The sequence below is a fragment of the Pan paniscus genome, chromosome X, assembly GCF_029289425.2.
Source record: "Pan paniscus chromosome X, NHGRI_mPanPan1-v2.0_pri, whole genome shotgun sequence".
NCBI lineage: Eukaryota > Metazoa > Chordata > Mammalia > Primates > Hominidae > Pan > Pan paniscus.
In genome coordinates this window covers 8,632,460-8,651,739 of record NC_073272.2, presented here as the reverse complement: position 1 = coordinate 8,651,739, position 19,280 = coordinate 8,632,460, and the positions used below count along the sequence as shown (strand labels likewise).

Genomic DNA, 19,280 nt, shown 5'->3' with positions numbered 1-19,280 from the left:
ATTACTTGTTTAGATCCTTTCTTATTCCACGGATTTAGGATGATTTTATATAAATGGTGAGGAAAAGTGTCTGTCTGCACAGTCCCCTACAGATTTATAATCCCACAGTTCTGTGTCTTTTAAATTAAAAGCTCCATGACATTTTAAGCTTTAAATAAACACTGTTGAAAGCATTTTTAGAGGATACAGCTGTTTTCCTGCCTTTGTCCACACTCCTTTCTTCCTGTTCGCACACTCGCCTTAGTCACAGTTCCACGGAGCACCTCCGTCGTCCTGCCTGCCCTCTGTTCTGTTCCTTCACTCGGCTTTTCAAACCCGACAGTGGTGTCTCACTTGTTCGATGCCTGCAGTTTCCTTTTGTCAGTCTTCCTCTCTCAACTACTAGAACAAACACTCAAGGAAGTAAAATGTGCCGCCTCACTGCCAATCCGTCCATCTCCTTGCCCTGAGAGCCTTGGCTCTTTCTCCCCCTCATAGAGAAGAAGAAAATAAAAGGAACGCTCATGCCTGGGTACCCCTCCCTTAGAGGAGGCTTTTCACCACTCAGCTGTTGAGGAGGAGGGTGGGCCAGCCCTTCCTTCTGTTCTGCAGCTTCTGTAGGGAGACCGAGTGCAGGATGGAATCCAGGAAGCCTTGAGTTACTCAGGTTGTTACTTGAACTTCGACTTCTACAAACCAGCCCAGACTTTTCTAAGAGTCCTGTCTTTTGTACTCTCCTAAAGGGCTTTGAGCCCTCCATTCAGGGATTGGGCCTTCACAGTCTGCAGTATCCAGAACGGTGGAGGTTCTGAGGTTTGTTTGGTGTGTTTTACAGCAAACTTAATAAAATACAGCTTGTGGCCAGGCGCAGAGGCTCATGCCTTAATCCCAACACTGGGAGACCGAGGCTGGAGAATCACTTGAGGCCACCAGTTTGAGACCAGCCTGGGCCACAGGGCAAGGCATCCCATGTCTACAAACAAAAAAATAAATGAAAAAAATACAGCTTGTGGTAGAAAAGCAAGGAGAAAAATATTATAGTGCTGAAAATGAAATGGCACCTGCAGATGCAGCTGTGGGTGGATTTGCCAAGAAAAGCAGAGAAAGAACAGAGGAGGGCTCTTCTTGTTGCTGGTAGCAGTCAAAACCAGAGTATCCATCAGGAGGTGGAGAAGCCAGGGGTCTTCTGCAGGGAAGAGGGCCACAGAGGGGGTCAGTGCACAGGGGGAGGAAGGAAGATGGGGAGTGCAGGGCAGGGGCCACCCAAAAGCCCAAGGAAGAGCCCAGTCCACAATAACCAGCCTCTCCTGGTCTCCAGTGTCCACAGGGCGGACTGGGCCCAGCCTCAGCCCCATCCCAGGAGGAAGAGCCAGAGAGTTCCCCAGGCAAGTGCAGTGAGCCCTGGGACCAGGAGAGAAGCGTGCACAGAGGCAAAGTCCACACCGTGGCAGCCAAAGCAGTCAGTAAGCCCAGTCCTCTGAGTATAAGGCGGCAAGAGCCCTAGCCGATGCTGCAGGTGCAGTCAAGAGATGCAGTTTGGATGCTGCTGAAGGAACATGGTACAGGGCCACACGGAAAACTTTTTCTCAAGACAGCAGCACTCTGCCCTTGGTTCATTCAGGAATTTTGCATATAGGTGGTGGATATGGTTGACTGCCCAGGCCTTGTGTCTACACAGATGACCATTCACCTTCTGTGAGAAAGATGCAGGAGACAAAGCACAGGTGGCCCTACCATTGCAGCGGCTCACAAGAGACCTTCCCGGCCTCCTCCATGTGTGACACAGCGAATCCTGCCGTGTGGTGCTGGCAGCTCTCTGCATGCCTATCTGGGAGGAGCAGATATTTTGGAGTTAAAACCTGCCCTAACTCTCTTTTTTTTGAAGACATAATTTCGCTCTTGTTGCCCAGGCTGGAGTGCAGTGGCACGATCTTGGCTCACTGCAACCTCCGCCTCTTGGGTTCAAGTGATTCTCCTGCCCCAGCCTCCTGAGTAGCTGGGATTACAGTCACATGCCACCATGCCCAGCTAGTTTTTTGTATTTTTAATACAGATGGGGTTTTGCCATGTTGCCCAGGCTGGTCTTGAACTACTGAGCTCGGGCAGTCCTCCTGCCTTGACCTCCCAAAGTGCTGGGATTATAGGCGTGAGCCACCGCGCCCGCCCCATAACTCTCCTTTAGTCGCAGTTCATACCTTGCCAACTTTCAAAACACATCGAGGCAATTACAGACAAGCATGCATACCTATGTGCGTGTAAGCATGTGAACATACATAGGAGTATGAAGACTTACATGCCTCTTGGATACACATAGCCTTCTCTGTGCGTACACGTTACTTCCCTCAGTGTGTCCTGGGTCTCCCAGATACTATCTTACAGGGAAAAAAACTAGTATTTAGGGATGATTATTGTATTTGTTTATGTCATTGTGGGACAGTTAAGGGCCATTGAGATCGCCTGCTCTTTTCAGGACTTCTTGTTGGGTCCAGCTGTACAGATTCAAGGTAGACTACGTCCTGCTAATGCTGCTCCACGCCCTGTGGGAAGGTTTCAGTGCTAAATCTAGAACAGGTGGTCAGTCTCCTAACTGAATTTGAATCCAGATTTTTGTCAGATGCATCCGTGTGTCTTCTTCTTAAATCAGGTGTGAACAGGGCTATTTCCAGCCTCTCGGGTTCAGGGACTGCCTCTGTGCCACCGCAGACTGGAAGACAAGGACTCTGCCCAGGCCTTGGGATAGCCTTCTGCCTTCACTGGGGCCTTGGGGGGATTGTCACCAGGCAACACTCAGCTCCATGGAGCTTACCTGGGTTTGAAATTCCACTTGGTAGACATTCCTCTGTGTTGAAGTATTTCTCTTTTTTTGGCATAATGCCTCCTAGCAGGTCAGTTAGTTGGTTCTTCAGTAAAGTAATCTTTCTAGGCCCACACTGGAGACAGAGTGGGGAAGACAGCTAGTGTGTAACAAGCGTGCTCTAGGAGGCTGGCACTAGAATGTTACTTATGTGCCCTGAAATATTCATTCTGTAAAGTAGGATTATTTCACTGTAGTAGCATCCTCAGTAGTATTCTTATTGGTAATATGAGTGCAATTGATACTATGTATATATTAAATATACATACAGAAAAAACACATGAATAGAAATGGGTGTGAGCCAGTACTAGTTATTATATTGTATGTAGTGTAATCTAGCATATATTAGTGGTACTGGTACTATTATTAGCAGTATTCCTGTTCATCTTGTGTAAGCGTGAGGAAAGCAGGCACCTGCAGGCTCACTATGTTTCTGAGGCTGTGCCCTGAGTAAGTGCCGAGCCGGGAGTTAATTCTCAGGTCAGCTTTCACCATCCTGTGACAGCCTGTGCATTAAATGTTCTGTTCTTACCTGGGAGCTTCACAGCAGCATCCTGGCCAGGCATGGTGGGGATTCATCCCACTGGGCAGTGGAAATGTCCTTAATACTAGTGGACCATGCAGTGGACTTTGTCAGCTGGTGCTGGCTTCCATGTTGTTGGGAACACCGAGTAATGATGCCTTGTGCTATCGAATGGAATTGACCATTCCAAGGATATATTTAGATTCAAATACGTACATTTAAACAGAAAACACAATAATACAGATTTCATTTCTCTCCTGAGTTCTGAATTTCCAGATCACAACTCCAGACATAACTCCAGCAGCCTTGAGAGGAGGCTGCCCATAGTATAATTCAGTGAGAATGACCTGCAAGCCTTTCTCCTGTTCACTTAGGTCTCCACAAAAGCCTTTGTTCATGGAATGAGACCTACACAGTGTATGTTTATGCGGACCTGATACAAACTTACTGTTCATACAGTATGCACTCTAAAAATCTCTTTTTTTTTCCTGCAGATACTGAACGGCTGTATTCAGTGGTGTTTCAAGAAATATGTGATCGCTATGACAAGAAATACAGCTGGGATGTAAAGTCCCTGGTTATGGGTAAGAAGGCATTAGAGGCGGCACAGATTATAATAGACGTCTTGCAGCTCCCGATGTCCAAAGAGGAGCTGGTGGAAGAAAGCCGAACGAAGTTAAAGGAAGTGTTCCCCACGGCTGCGCTCATGCCAGGTGCGGTTGCCTCGCTGTTTGCAGGGTTATGTTTGTGACTATTAGCAATGGTTTTGTAAATCACCTTTAAAGTCTAGCGTAGGGCATGCTTAGTTTGTCCTCTTTTCTTCAGTATCTAAACTAAGTCCCTCCTGGTGCTCCTGAAAGAGTTTGGCTGATGCTGTGGGATGCTGTGATTCAATTTTCTCTTTAAAAGCTTCTTAAAATAATATGCGTTAGTTTCAGTGATTTCTGGGTTCCAAAAACATTTGAGTATTGTTTATATTACTATATATAAAGATTATGTTAATGACAGAATGTCTTCAAAGTTTACCTTAATAGATGGTTTTGCCTTTTTCTTTTCAAAATCAGATGTAGGATTAATATTTCAGCAACTGTTCAAACTTTAACAAATTGATAAGCAGCTAAATCTCCCCAAAGACGCTTAATTAAAAAAAAAAAAAGTAAAAAGTCGAATTCATTTTTAGCCTGTGTGTTTATATGCCGTTCAGCCCTTTCTTTACTTGTATCCAGTTTTCTTCGGAAAGGAAAAACAACTTTGTTCCCTCCATGCTTGTTAACTGACATTCAGTCAGAACGGGCTTGCCTGACGCTCCTTGTTCAAGAATATTCTAGATTACAGACCTTGAAAACAGACTATTTGAAGATTTTTCTGGGATATACAGGATGAATACTCTGTCTTTAGAATTCCTGGTGCTAGGGGAGAAAAAAAACAGCAGTTATGTGAGTAATCTTGGATTTAAAATGATATTAATATGAAGCATACCTACTTTTGAAATGTATGTTATTATTTATATTTATACATATGTCCAAACATGTGGATTGACCATTCCTGGGCAGCACACACACACATGCAAACACACACCCTTTGTAATCACTCTGTCTGCATCCGCTGAAAATGGTAGTGTTTGTGAATCTCAGGCATGGGTACGAGCATCGTGATACTCAGTTCTCTGCATCTAGTGTCTTTCTGCACCATTTGCACATGAAGTTACCTTGATAAGTCTTGGTGAAACACATCCATACAGTTACTATATAAAAACTTAATTGTGGTAGGACACAGACACACACACTAAAATTTACCATTTTACCTATTTTAAAGTGGGCAGTTCAGTAGTGTTAAGTCTATTCATGTTGCTATACAATTGACCTCCAGAACTTTTTCATCTTGCAAATCTGAAACTTCGTGCTCATTGAACAAGTCCCCATTTCGCCCTGCCCTCAACCCCTGGCAGCCACCATTCTACTTTCTGTTTCTAAGATTTTTACTACTCTCCGTACCTCAAATAAGGAGAGTTATATAGTATTTATCTTTTTTGATTGGTTTATTTCACTTAGCATAATGCCCTCAAGGTTCATCCATGTTAGAGCATGTGATAGGATTTTCCTCCTTTTTAAGGCTGAACAATATTCTATGGTATGTTAGACCACATTTTGTTTATTCATAGTTCATTTGTTGAGGGACATTTGGGTGGCATCCACGCCTTGGCTGTTCTTGTGAATAATGCTTATATAAACATGAGTGTACAAATATCTCTTTGAGATCCTGCTTTCTAGTCTCTTGGGATATACCCAGAAGTGGAATTGCTGGATCCCATGGTAATTTTATTATTAATTTTTTGAGTGACCACCATATTGTTTTCCATAGTTGTTAACACTATTGTATATTCCCACCAAAAATCTATAAGGGTTCCAATTACTCCACATTCTCATCAACTCTTGCCATTTCCTGGACTTTTTTGATAGTAGTCATCCTAATGGGTGTGAGTTGATATCTCTTTATGGTTTTGATTTGCATATCTGATGATTGGGGATGGCAAGAATCTTTTCATTTGCTTGTTGGCCATTTCTGTATTATCTTTGAAGACATACAAATTACCATATACACAATTAGCTGTGCTTTGACAGAGCAGAGCATGCAGAAGACTTGAAGAGTATACAGAAATGCACAAGGTAATGCTGGAGAGAAGAAACTTAAAATCATGCTGGGATGCTGGCTCAGATGATGTGCAGGGACAGTGGTCAGATGATGTGCCGCTTTGGTATTCTGAAACGAGTTAGGTGTAGGATAAGACAAAATTATTAGAAATCATACTTAACCTGAAGGGAAAGCAAGCCAGAGGAGGACAATGTTGGACTGAATATATAGAGCTGAAAGACAGGCCGTGCCTAATTCCAATCCAGAAATGTGTTCTTCCTTAGGGTTTCTGCTCAATATTATACCAGTCACAAAAATGAAGATAAAATAGCTCTTCTGTCCTGAAAGAACATTCTTGGAGACCTAGTTTCCATTCATTTTGCACTCCTCCCATCTCCTCTTTTATCTGCGCCAAACCTGAATTCCCCTCGGAAGGTGACCTTATAGCGTCATTGCTCTGGTGACTAGATTCAGAGAAACTTGCTGCTGTAGTCTTTCTTCTAGGTGTTCATTTTGCTCACTTACTACTTTGTTCCTGTTCTTAAGGTGTAGATGATAATATAACCCTTGACTTCGTTTCTTTTCCTTCTGGAAGTATTTTCTGGTAGGGTATGTTAGGTTGTGGAAATGACCTTGAGCTCTTTAGAAAAGAAAGCTGTCTGTAGGGAGGGCTTTTTAATTCAACATCATTCTTTTTCACATGCTTTCAGAGCGACAGCCGAACCCAAGGAGGTATTTAGCAAGTTAAATTGCCGGAGTGAATGGTAGATTACCAGGGGAAGCAGCCCCTGATCATGCTGCAGGGGCTGTGTGCTGTGATTAGGCTGCAGGAGGGTGTCTGCTTGGGCCAGTCACCAGGGAATCAGCTTGATTATGCTGCAGGGACATGACTACCTGGGCCAATAACCAGGGAATCAGCTTGATTATTCTGTGGGGGTGTGTCTGTCTTGGCCAATCACCGAGGAATCAGTCCAGTTATGCTTCAGGGGTGTGTCTGCCTTGGTCAGTCACCAGGGGATCAGCCTGATTATGCTGTTGGTGGGTGGGTGGTAGGGGGCGGGGGGGGGGACGGGGTGGGGTGAGGTGGGGGACGGGTGGGTGTCTGCCTTGGCCAGTCACCAGGGAATCAGCCTGATTATGCTGCAGGGTGTGTCTGCCTTGGCCAATCACCAGGGCATCAGCCTGAGTATGATGTGGGGGCATGTCTGCCTGGGCCAGTCACCAAGGAATCAGCCCCCTGATTATGGTGCAGAGGTGTATCTTTGGCTTGATCATGGTATAGAAGTGTATCTTTGCCCTGATTATGAAGCAGAGGCGAGTCTGCCTGGTCATGGTATAGGAGGGCTCTTTGCCTGGGCCAGTCTAGCCACTAAGAAGACAAGGTGGACCCAATGGACTTGAAAGACGAGGCAGAGTGGCCCTGATGCACTCGCACATCAGCTGACTATTTGCTATCATCACGTTTCTGGAAGGCCCTCTCTATGAAAAGGTGGGTGGGCCTACGATGTCCTCAGTGGGAAATCCTTTTGAGCAGTTAGTTCTGTAGGCATTTCTTATATGGCTTCATGGTTCCATGTAAACTGTCGGTCAGCCAAGGCTTAAATTATTTTAGGAAAATAAACTTTTAAATTGTGGCACAAATTTTAGAGGAAAAAATGCATGTGGTTCATCTCTTGTGAGTTTTCTAGGGATTTTAAAAATAGGTACCGTATTACAACTGGAAATGTATGTCACATTACTTAAAAAAAATCTTCACTTAGGATATCAGAAAATCTTGTTTAAAACATAGCCTATGCTGGTTACCTCCATTGTATCTTGAACAAATCCTTTCAGTAATGAATTCCTTGGGACAGATGAAATTCTACATTTCATTATAACTCAGCGAGGGTAATTTGGATTCAAAGACCAATAAGAAGAAAGTTGGTGCCTTTTATTGTGTAGAATCCCCCAGGAGTTTTTTCTGTTGTCCCAGCTCTCTGCTTTCCCATGTGTTTTCACGAAGCATGAGATTCCTAGAGGAAGAGCCCAGGGCGTGGTATCTGGGCCAGTAGAAAGGACAGCCTGCCTTGCAGATGTGCTCCTCAGCCTGGCCGGCTCTCCCCTGCATCTCTTGGCCGGCTCTCCCCTGCATCTCTTGGCTGGCTCTCCCCTGCATCTCTTGGCTGGCTCTCCCCTGCATCTCTTGGCCCTCACCGCCTGCACCAGGCTCTCTGGTGTTAACTTCCTGCCCCCTACTTTCCCCCTCTCAGACCATCTGGAGCAGAAAAAGCAAACTAGAACCCTGGCCCCCTGGAGAGTCATGGATGGGTGCCAGAGCTCCCCTTAGGTGGCTGAGAGGAGGGAGCAGGTGTGGCCTGTGTGGTAGAAAGGATGGGTCCAGTCACAGCTCTGCAGCGGAGCACTCCTCCTGCTGTCCAGCCCCAGTCCCCTTAGGACACTAGGAGTACTGACTGACATGCCCACTGTGGGGTACTATGATCTGAATGTGTCCCCCAAATCTAGTGTTGAAACTTAATTGCCAGTATGATAGGATTAGGAGATGGGGCCTTCAGGAGGTGATTAAGTCCTGAAGGTGGAGCCTCATGGATGGGATTAGGGCTGTCATGAAAGGACTAGAGGGTAAGGCCTGCTCTTCCATTCCTCTGTCACCTGAGGACACAGCATTCCTCCCCTCTGGAGGGTACAGCAACAAGGTACCATCTTGAAGCAAGGAGCAGTCCTCTGCAGAGACAGACCTGCTGATGCCTTGATCTTGGACTTCCCAGCCTCCAGAGGCGTGAGAAATACATTTCTGTTCTTTACAAGTGTCCAGTCCCAGATATTTTGTTATAGCAGCGCAAACAGACTAACACCTGGGGCATTGCTGTAAGATAACCTTGGAGCATGTGTGGTTACACCTGGCTCAGTGAGTGGCTCCTAGCAGGCACTTGTTTCATCTCCTAACCCAGGAGGATCCAGTCCTCACCCTGAATCCCACCTTGAGGAGTTAGTAAGGTCGTTCTCCATCCCTGCTCGGCTTCGTTGAAAAGCACACACCAGCCATGACATGGACACCACGCACATGACATGGGCTCTAGTCCTCTTTCTGTCCAAGCTGTGTCTTCCTCTTGTAAGTAAGCCTTCCTCCTCAGGCTGACTTAGGTAATTATGGTTGTTTCCATCCTTCTACTTTTTTTCTTTTTAATTTTGTTCTTGGTTTATTTTCTTACACCGTTGTCTTCCTGGCTGTTAACAGATACACCCCCACCCTTTCCATTAGGAGCATCTGGCAGGAAGGCACTCATCCTCTGGAAGTCAGCTAACAACTTGCCTCTCTTTCCTCTGAACTCTCGTGCATGTAGTGCTGAGTGAGTGCTCGGGGGGACACAGGAGAAAGGTCTCTTTCCTAATGGAGTGTGTCATCCATTTGGGGAGAGGGGACAGGCATATCTGCAGCATCCAAGTGAAAACCCGTGGTAGGATATTGTTGCACAGCAAAATGAGAAATTCAGGAAAGAGATGCCAAAGGGATATAGAATTAAGTAAAGCAAGATATTCTTGGAGTAGTGGCCGCTCCTGGGGTAGGGGGTGACCTCGGGGGAGTCCACAAGAACATAAGAGATACAGATGGGAGAAGCCATTTCAAAAGGAAAACAGCACCTGTGGAGGATTCCAGTCAGCCAGTGAGTTTGCTTCTATACAGCATGAAGCCAAGCTTCTCATGGCTCACAAACTTCAGAGAGGAATTGTGGCTCTATGAGTTGAGCTTCTTATTCCCCAGCTCATCTGTTTGCTTTCTGGATAGGGAGAACCTTTGGGATTTTTAAAAGGAGGCGTGTCAGAATGCAACCTGCACTTGGGGAGAATCCTCTGGGTTTGTGGCACACAACGCCTGCAGCCTAGAAGAGATGGGCCAGAGGAAGGCCAGGGTGATGGTAAAAGACATGCACCCCGCTTGACTGGGCCATGAGGTGTCCAGATGGAACATTCTTTGGAGTGTGTGTGTGAGGGTTTTTCTGGAGGAGATTAGCATTTGAATTGGTGGATTCAGTAAAGGAGATTTTCCTTTCCAGTGTGTCTCATGAAACACATCATTTTTCACATCATGAAATTTGTCACTAGAGGAATGAAAGGATGATCTTAAGTAGGGAGAATATCCCTTCAGGATAAAAAAAAAAAACACAATCATGATATGCTTTTTTTTCCATTGGAGACACAGTCTCATTCTGTCACCCAGGCTGCAGTGCAGTGGTGCTATCATAGTTCACTGCAGCCTCGAACTGCTGGGCTGAAGCAATCCTTTCACCTCAGCTTCTGGCGTGGCTAGGACTGCAATTATATGCCACCACACCCACTAAGGTTTTTTTCTTTTTTTCTTTGTAGAGACAGAGTCTTGATATGTTGCCCAGTCTGGTCTCAAAAGTTCTACCTCAAGCAATCCTCCTTCCTCAGCCTCCCAAAGTGCTGGGATTACAGACATGAGCCACCACACTGGGCCTTTTTTTTTTTCTTTAATTACACAAATTACACTTATTTCACACGGTACAAAAATGTATAGCATTAAAATTGGAAGCCCTTCTAACTCCCACTCTCCTACTCCCTGGAGATAACCGTTACTCAGTGTTTAACTATTTAAGGTACCTCATTTCACCCCTTGTCTTATGATGCCACTGTATTTGTGTGTAGACCCACACGCACACAGAGATATGCTCACCTACACTCACCTACATGCACCTTTATGGAATGAGGCCGCTGACATAATTCACCAAGATCCAGAGCAAGTACCTATAGATTAATGGGACAGAAATCCCAAATGCTTTAATTAAATTGTTAGTCAATTTTTTTTTTTTTTGGAAGTAGGTCTAACAAAAGTGAGGACATCTTTTTCCTAGGCTCTTAAGTGAATTGTCACTGTGGATCCCTGAAATGCTGGACATCCCTTGGGATGGGAAGGCGCTCAGAGCACTTCCTGCCTGGGAGCACTTACAAGGTTGCATTAGTCCATGCAGTGCTAACATGATTCTTGTGTCAAGGACAGCTTCCAGAAGACCTCAGCAGGCAAGCTGTGCTGCTTTGGTTTGTCCTCCTTAGTGATGGAGGTATTGTGCTGTCCACACCCTTACAGTCCTGTAGATTTTCATATGTCCACACTGACACAGTCACATCTCTTGTTCCGTCTCCTGTGCCAGTGGCTTCAGGGCCAGCTGTTACCTTTAGGAACCAGAAAGCACCCAGGTCAGCTTCCAGGCCAAGAAGGAAGCCAGCAGAAGAATTATAGCCCTTGGTTTATAGGCCGCTCTGATAATCCATTACTTTCTAAGTCTGGGCAGCAGGCCTCAGTGTTGAGGGGCAGTATAACACCTAGGTGGCAGGAGCCTCACAGAGAAGAGGGACCCATTTGTGTACATGGCACAAACTGTGTCTCCACCTGCCTGTCATTCCTGGCCTCTCCTCAGCCAGATTTCACAGCTCGGTGCTGGGGCTATGCCAGTTAGATCTACCCATGGTGTTGGGGCTTCGAGTCTCATTAAGATGGACAGTGCCTAGGAACCCCAGAACACATTCTCTGTGCCATGTTCAGGAAACATGCACCTGAAGGGTATTCATGCCACTTTTCCTTGTTGGTGTCCACTATGGTCGTGTTGGCGCACAAGGATTGAGGACTCACTGCATGTCATGCTCTCAGTGCTTTCACTCGTGAGGGTATGTGTCAGCCTCCTGCTGCCGCTAAGAAGCAGTCGTTCTTAGCACAGGGAATGGCAGGTAGGACTGCAGGGGTCAAGTTACTTGTCCAAAAGCTTGCAGCCTCTGATTATGGAGGCTGGCCTCGAACCCAGGTGGGGAATGAAGAGTCCATAGCTCTTAGCCACGGCGCTCTACTGCCCCAGATGATGTGGCGGTGACCTTCTGTTGAGGTAGACAACATCAGAGTACAAAGGGGAGAAGATGTGTTCTGACACGGGCCACAGGGCTGAGTCCTTTAAGGCCATATATAACCCATGTGGAGAAGTCCCCAGTGCTCGGGGACTCTGCCTCGTCCAGCTCCGTTTCTGGTGGTGGTCTCGATTTGGGGCACTCAGCTGATTCTCAGTCACTGGAGAGGCTCTGCTGGCAAAGCTGGACCTCAGGGATTTTTACTTAGGCAGATTGTACTCCTTGGATAACAGCACAATTAAAGGACACACACAACAAGCGAAAAGGAAAATTGTACGCTGACAGTCATGGTAACACATTCAACTTACGCTGTGTTCCTTTTCCGTTTAACAAATCGAATTAGCCCCATGTTCAGGAAAATTTATGATCGTAGGGAGGAAGAAGCCCATTTGCCAGTCAAATGTAAATGTAAATGAAAATTCTTACCCCCCTTTTCCTTTAAAGTATCAGCTTATTGGCCAGGCGCGGTGGCTCATGCCTGTAATCCCAGCACTTTGGGAGGCCGAGACGGGCGGATCACGAGGTCAGGAGATCGATCGAGACCATCCTGGCTAACACGGTGAAACCCCGTCTCTACTAAAAATACAAAAAATTAGCCGGGCGTGGTGGCAGGCGCCTGTAGTCCCAGCTACTTGGGAGGCTGAGGCAGGAGAAAGGCGTGAACCCGCGGGGCGGAGCTTGCAGTGAGCCAAGATCGTGCCACTGCACTCCAGCCTGGGCGATGGAGCGAGACTCCGTCTCAAAAAAAAAAAAAAAAAAAAAATCAGCTTATTCAATGATGTATATGGACATTATTCCTCTTTTCTGAATATAGTGACTTTCATAGGCAGCTAATTGCCTTGTTATTTAGTAAATTGTAATGAAGACATCCTAGACTAAGGAGAATAAGGTACAAATCTTTGCTTCTGATCATCCTAGATATTACCTCACTGCGCATGTGGAGATGTTTCTCAAAGAATTACAATTTGTATTTTTTGCTTTGTTTGTTTGACACAGGATCTCACTCTGTTGCCAAGGCTGGAGTGTAGTGGTGCAGTCATGGCTCACTGCAGCCTTGACCTCCCTGGCTCAAGTGATCCCCCCAAACCCAAGCGATCCTCCCACCTTGGCCTCTCAAGTAGCTGACACTTCAGATGTGTGCCACCATGCCCAGCTAATTATTTTTTTCTTTTCTGTAGAGACAGGGCCCTACTATATTGTTCAGGCTGGTCTCAAACTCCTGGGCTCAAGTGATCCTCCTGCCTCAGCCTCCCAAAGTGCTAGGATTACAGGAATGGGCCACCACACCTGGCCCAGTTTCTGTTTCTAAATGTGTGGTGGTTCTCCTGTGGATTTCTAAGTCTTTAGGAGTATAGGATAATGAACAAGAGAAATCCTTACCTCAAGGACCTCTCGATTCAAAGGAGAGGAAATGAGTAGATAAATGACCACAATAGGTTGAATCAAGTCACTGTCCCTCCGGGAGGGGTGTGCTCACAGCATAGGACAGCACTGTGGAGCTGCACAGACAGGCTTTGAGGGGTGTTAGGTGCCAGCACTCTCTGCACACTGCAGTCAGGACGAGGGAGTGGGGAGGGCAGTGACTTTTAGGTGAGCATCCAGGTGTAGAGCGCTGCCAGCTTGCCCCGAGTCCCAGCACCCGCTCACAGCCTCCTGGCGCCAGTAGTAGAAATGGTTGCACAAAGCAACCAATGAGAAATACTTTCAGTTTTCCATCTGCCACACAGAGAAGGTAGGAGAGGCTTGCAAAGGGAATAGCATCCGGTCCTTTTGTTACTTGGGCATGGAAAGTTGGGGTTTTCCTTTTGATTGAGTTCTGGGAAGTCAGCATGAATCAGCTTTTGGTTCCCTGCCTCCAGACCCTATTCTCCTGCTTCAGTATGATGTCCCTAGAGTTGTCAAATCCATAGAGGCAGAAAGTAGAATTGTGATTGCCAGGGGCTGGGGGAGGGGGATGGAGGTTTTAGCATTTAATGGGGACAGAGTTTCACCTTGGGGAGATGAACACGTTCTGGACATGGATGGTGGTGATGGCTGTACAACAATGTGAATGTACTGAATGCCACAGAATTGTACACTGAGAAATCATTAAAATAGTACATTTTATATTGTAGGTGTTTTACCACATACAACAATAGTTATTCTTTTTCAAATGGCAAGAAGCCATTCAAGGATTTTGGAGTTGTGTTTTGGCAAAGCTCCTGTGCAGATGAGGTAGAAAGCCTGTAGTGAGTAGACACAAATGTGGATTTTCACATAAGTGTTGTGGATAAGTGCATCTCCTCATCCCCAACAGAATCATACACTCTTATCAGGGAAGACAGGTGTCTCTCATACGCCCCAAGCACCTGGGTCATGGGGACTTGGGCCCAGTGTCATGGGCAGGTTTGAGTGAGGTCAGGAGCACCTTGCACCACGCCTACTCTCCTGAGGTGGTTTCTGCACCACTTCTATACGGTGGGACCTTTCATCTCCATAGCATGGTAGACACAAGAATACAGGGAAAGTTTTACTCTCTCCTTTCTAGAGGATTCCTTAGAGAGTAGACTGTAAGAGCAAGACTTTAATATTTGAGACTATTGACAGAGACACCATCAACAGAAACTCCTCACAACAAAGCTCTAGCCATAAAACTGAAATTTCTACGAAATATTTGCAAAAAAAAATTGACAATAGGAAACTATGATATTTTATAGTAAGTAGTCCACAAATTAGGTTAAGAACTTTAAAATTAGTTTGGGATTACTATAACTTAAAGTATTCTGTTATTTTTGTCTTATTGTTGAATGCATAAGGCAAAATGAATCCATTTTTGATGTGAGTTATTTAAAAGAAGAATACTTTTCTGTTACCTCTTATTTGTGAAGAAATTAAAAACTGAAACTCTTTCCCAATCTTTATATCATTTGCACTTTTATGTTTGTTTTGTAACGTAGTCAGGGTTGTTCTTATTTGCATTATATAGGTGAGGATACAGGTTCAGAGAAGTGAAACGGAGAAGGAGAAGTTTGACCCTGGCCTTGTAGGCCATTACCAGGCTGCTTTTATTGAGAACCTCAGGTATGGCATTCTCTACGATGAGTTAAATGCCTTCTTCAGATTGGGTTTTATAATACTTGTGCTTGTTTAGGTAAGAGAATTTACATTGTTTAATCACGTAGAGAGCTATAGTAGAAAATCAGGAAAATTGAATGAGCTATTATGTTAACATTTCCTAGTTTATATCTTTTCCTTTGGCTATTAATCATAAGCTATTTAAATAGCTGTTTTATACATTTATTTTGTAGTGATAGATCCTTAGAAGTAGCAACCTGAAAAGTGATTCAAAGTAAATGAAATTAGTACTGTAAGCAGCTTTCTGGCAAATCAAAGAAGACACAAAATCAAATATTTTTCTGAGGATGGTCAGTATTTTGAGATAGTTGGTCAGGTTCTCCAGATCTTAAGAAAGCCAATGAAAGAAAAAGTCCAGTTAAGGCCGGGCGCGGTGGCTCACACCTGTAATCCCAGCATTTTGGGAGGCCAAGGCAGGTGGATCACTTGAGGTCAGGAGTTCGAGACCAGCCTGGCCAACATGGTGAAACCCTGTCTGTATAAAAATACAAAAAAATTAGCTGGGCATGGTGGCGGGCGCCTGTAGTTCCAGCTACTTGAGAGGCTGAGGCAGGAGAATTGCTTGAACCAGGGAGGCAGAGATGGCAGTGAGCTGAGATCATGCCTCTGCACTGCAGCCTGGTGACAGAGTGAGACTCTGTCTTAAAAAGAATAAATAAAAAGTCCAGTTAAATGTGCCTTCCCTTTGAGTTTCCAGAGCTTTCCACATTCTAGTGAAACCTAGGAGACCTGAGTTACCACAGTCAAGTGCTGAACTAAGTGTGTCCTGATCAGAACAAAATACTGTTCCTCGGTATCTTTCCCTTTCTTTTTTATTTACCATTGACAGCTGGCTACAGAGATCATATAATCTCCAGAAAGAATGCTGGTGTAGCTTCTGTGAGGACAGGAGGCTCCTGACGATCATAAAGTCTTTTTCATGGAGTCACCATTGACCCTTTGGAAGTGTTCAGTGCCACTTCTTTCTCATATCAACGTAAAACTCTGCAAAGTCATCTCCTTCTCATCTGTTACATAACACAAAAGAATGCATTTTACTTGATTTTCAGGGCAAAGAGCAGATTCTGAAACTGATAGCACCTTTGCACACTGAACTCAGAATTTGCCAGTGGTAGTAACCTTTGTCACATGGCGGGGAGCACAAGATTGTGTCTGATTGTGTCTGGCCTGGTTGGGGTGAAGTCGGGGCTAGTGGGTCGCTTACATGGTAGCCTCCAGCCTCTTCATTGTGACAACACAGGAGCTTCTGGTGTTGAAACTGGCTGTCCCTGTAAGACTGAGATGAGATGTGAGGCATATGATCAAAGGGTCACTTACCAGCTAGCTAGGGGGAAGTGGACATTTCCTGAATGTCCCACATTTTAGAAAATAGTACGAAATTCCCAATGCAGATACTGTCTGGGTTGTATGAGTCTTATTTTACTGAGTTTTCTTTGTACCATGCACAGCCTATTGTAAGCGCAATTTAATAAGGAGATTTTAAGCATGTTGGTATATCAAATTGATTTAATCTTTATACACATCCTTTTTGTCTATTAGGGATTTATATGAATTCAATTTCATAGGGCTAAGAAAAATTTTTTTAAATTTAAAAATTTCTGCTCCTTTGGTTGCATTGAAATGGTGGGTCTATGGCTCATAAAATATTCTATGCGTGGTAAGCTAAAAAATATCTGTATTTGGATTTAGCTGCATAAGTACAGGAACTGAACATCAGACTTCAATAAACATTAATAAACCCTTACGCTATATGTTTTTCAATGAGTTATTATATAGTATATATAATATGTAGATACTATATATACTTTAAATTCTCAACATTGTTTTGATAATTTGCTCTAATAATGCTCTAATAATTTGAGCACTTGTAGAGAATATTTAGTTAAGTGGTTAATGGAAGAAACTCGTTGGGGATTTTTGGATTCCGTTTCTAGGAGGGCAGTTCTCTCATGAGGTAAATTTCCTATCTGGTCTGTGCATGAATTTCTTGAAGAACTGACAATAATTCTTCCTATTAGTGTCACAGGCAAGGGGGCAAAGGGCTTAGGTGTCAATGCCTGGCTGACTTCCTGCATTACAAAATTTACCTCTTACTTTTCTGTCTTCCTGATGTTACCCCCTCTTTTCTTTCACCTCTTGGGCCTGCACATGATTTGTTTGCTATCAGGGGCCAATAAGCTTTCTCTGTGTTTTCAGCTTTACAGACCCCATGGTATATGTGTGAAGCCTTTAGCTTTGCTGTGTTAAGAAGCAAGTAGCTGTAAACAGTGCGTGAGTGGGTGCTGGTGCTGCACTCCAGTCAAACTGTCTCTACAGACACAGAAAGTGGAACTTCATCTCATTTTCACAGGTTATAAGATCATATTTTTTGACTCTTTTCATTTAAAAACAGGTAGTAAGTTGAATTTGTGTTTCAAAAAAAACAAAAGGCAGGATAAAACAAAGAGCTAAAACACCACAGAGCAGGTTGAAATCCCGGATGTGAAGTAGTGGAGCCATTGGGCCCTCCACCCCAAGCTGTGCGTTCAGAATGCCACCTGGGGCAGAAAACAGGTTTATACACAGAGCCAGAGAGACTTCAGATCTCCGGTGATCAGGCACAGTGGAGGACGTAGATAAAAGATCCCTGCACCCTGCGCTGTGAGCCCACCAGGTCCCTTCACCTCACTCTCTTTTATGCACAACCAAAAAAGATCCTGGAGAACTCTTCTCTGGGGAAGGAAGTTACCTCATGACAACAACTCTTAAACACCAACATTTCGAGGCCCACTGATGGAAAAACTGACTACAGGTAGTAACTTCGAGTTTGGAGAAGGCTCCCACCTGTGCCCCCAGGTGGTGCTGTGTAGCTTACTGAGAATCTGCCTGGCGACTCAGCCCCCACTCTTCTGTTGTGGCGACCCACATCTGAAATGTTGTCCTCTGGGGAACATGCATCCTTTCCAGACACTCCTGTAATCTATATATTTGTTCCTCCCTTTCAAGAGGCTTAGAACTTAAACTTTGGTTGTCATTTTTGTTGATATTATGCTGTTCATTCCTAGTATAGCCGTTTTCTAAAAGGAGAGAGAAGCAAGGATCATGGATCAGTAGCCAACGTTAGAGTCAGAGAGCAGTTTGCATGCAGGTTGTCACAGAGGCACATCTAGAACACAAGGAAACTCTCATGCATTCCATGTGCTTATTAAAAGGGCATTATACTGCGAAGTACTAGTCTAATAATTCTCTGCAAGGGATTTAAAAAAGGGATCAGGGGTTAGTACTACTTGCTAGAGTCAGAGGGCAATTTGTATGTAAATTGTTACAGTGGCAAATCTGGAACACAAGGACACTCACATGTATCCCATGCTATTAATAAAACGGCATTTTATTGTTTAAGTCCTAGTCTAGTCATTCTTTATAAGGGAAAACAAGGATCAAGGATCAGTACACCATGCTATAGTGAGAGGGAAATTTTCACGTCAAGTTGTTACAGAGACAAATCTACAGCACAGGGAAATTTTGAGTCATTTTTAACATTAAGGTGTCAAGTCCTGCCTGGAGGAGGGGCACTTAGGGTCAGTAGAATCAGGTGGAGAGGCTTTTCTTCTAAAGTCCTAGTGCTTAGCAGAGGAATGAGAGAGACCATTCAGTCCCACTATCACATTGTACACCTGTAGTTGCAGCACTGTGGGAGGCCAAGGTAGGCAGATTGCTTGAGGACAGGAGTTTGAGACCAGCCTGGTAAAATCCTGTTGCTACTTAAAAAAAAAATTACACGCTGTAGTCCTACGTTTACTTCATAAAAACTAATGTAGAAATGCAAAATTAATTTTCCTTAAATAAAATTTCTGCATTACTCTCAATATTACTTTGTCTCTTTTATTTTCAATGGCTGAAAAAAATAGTTTTGTTTTAATTTTTATTATTTGATCCATCCTTAATTACCAGGCATTGATCAGTGGTTTGAATTGCCCTCCCTGGCTTTCCATTTTAATCTAAAATTCTGCTATAAGTCTATGAAATTGGACCAGAACACAAGCTGTGCCATCTGTGATACTGATAACGAGATTCTAGAGAAAGGTGCTTCTTTGGCTGGAGGAGTTTAGGCCGATCGCATTTCAGTGACCCCAGAGAACATTAGACAGCACCTATTGCCACAAAGCAAGCAGCCAGCTGTGGGTAGAACAGCAAAGGCAGTCAGATGCTCATCGCCTGTATTGCCCTGGGACCAGCAGACCAAATAAATGTAAACTGGACTCTTGCAACTGTTTGTTTGAAGATTTG

General features: G+C 44.5%; 1 protein-coding gene across 2 annotated transcripts in view; it reads left to right on the top strand.

Moving 5' to 3' along the window:
- PUDP (pseudouridine 5'-phosphatase) overlaps positions 1–19,280 on the top strand; it is a 186,223-nt gene that overhangs the window by 42,283 nt on the left and 124,660 nt on the right. For both annotated transcript variants that reach the window (XR_010111200.1, XM_034951337.3), the window contains exon 2: positions 3,851–4,069. Coding sequence is in view for 1 of the 2 variants with exons in the window: in XM_034951337.3 (XP_034807228.1) it covers positions 3,851–4,069 (219 nt within the window). In the remaining variant the exon portion in view is untranslated. The remainder of the gene's footprint in view (positions 1–3,850; positions 4,070–19,280) is intronic.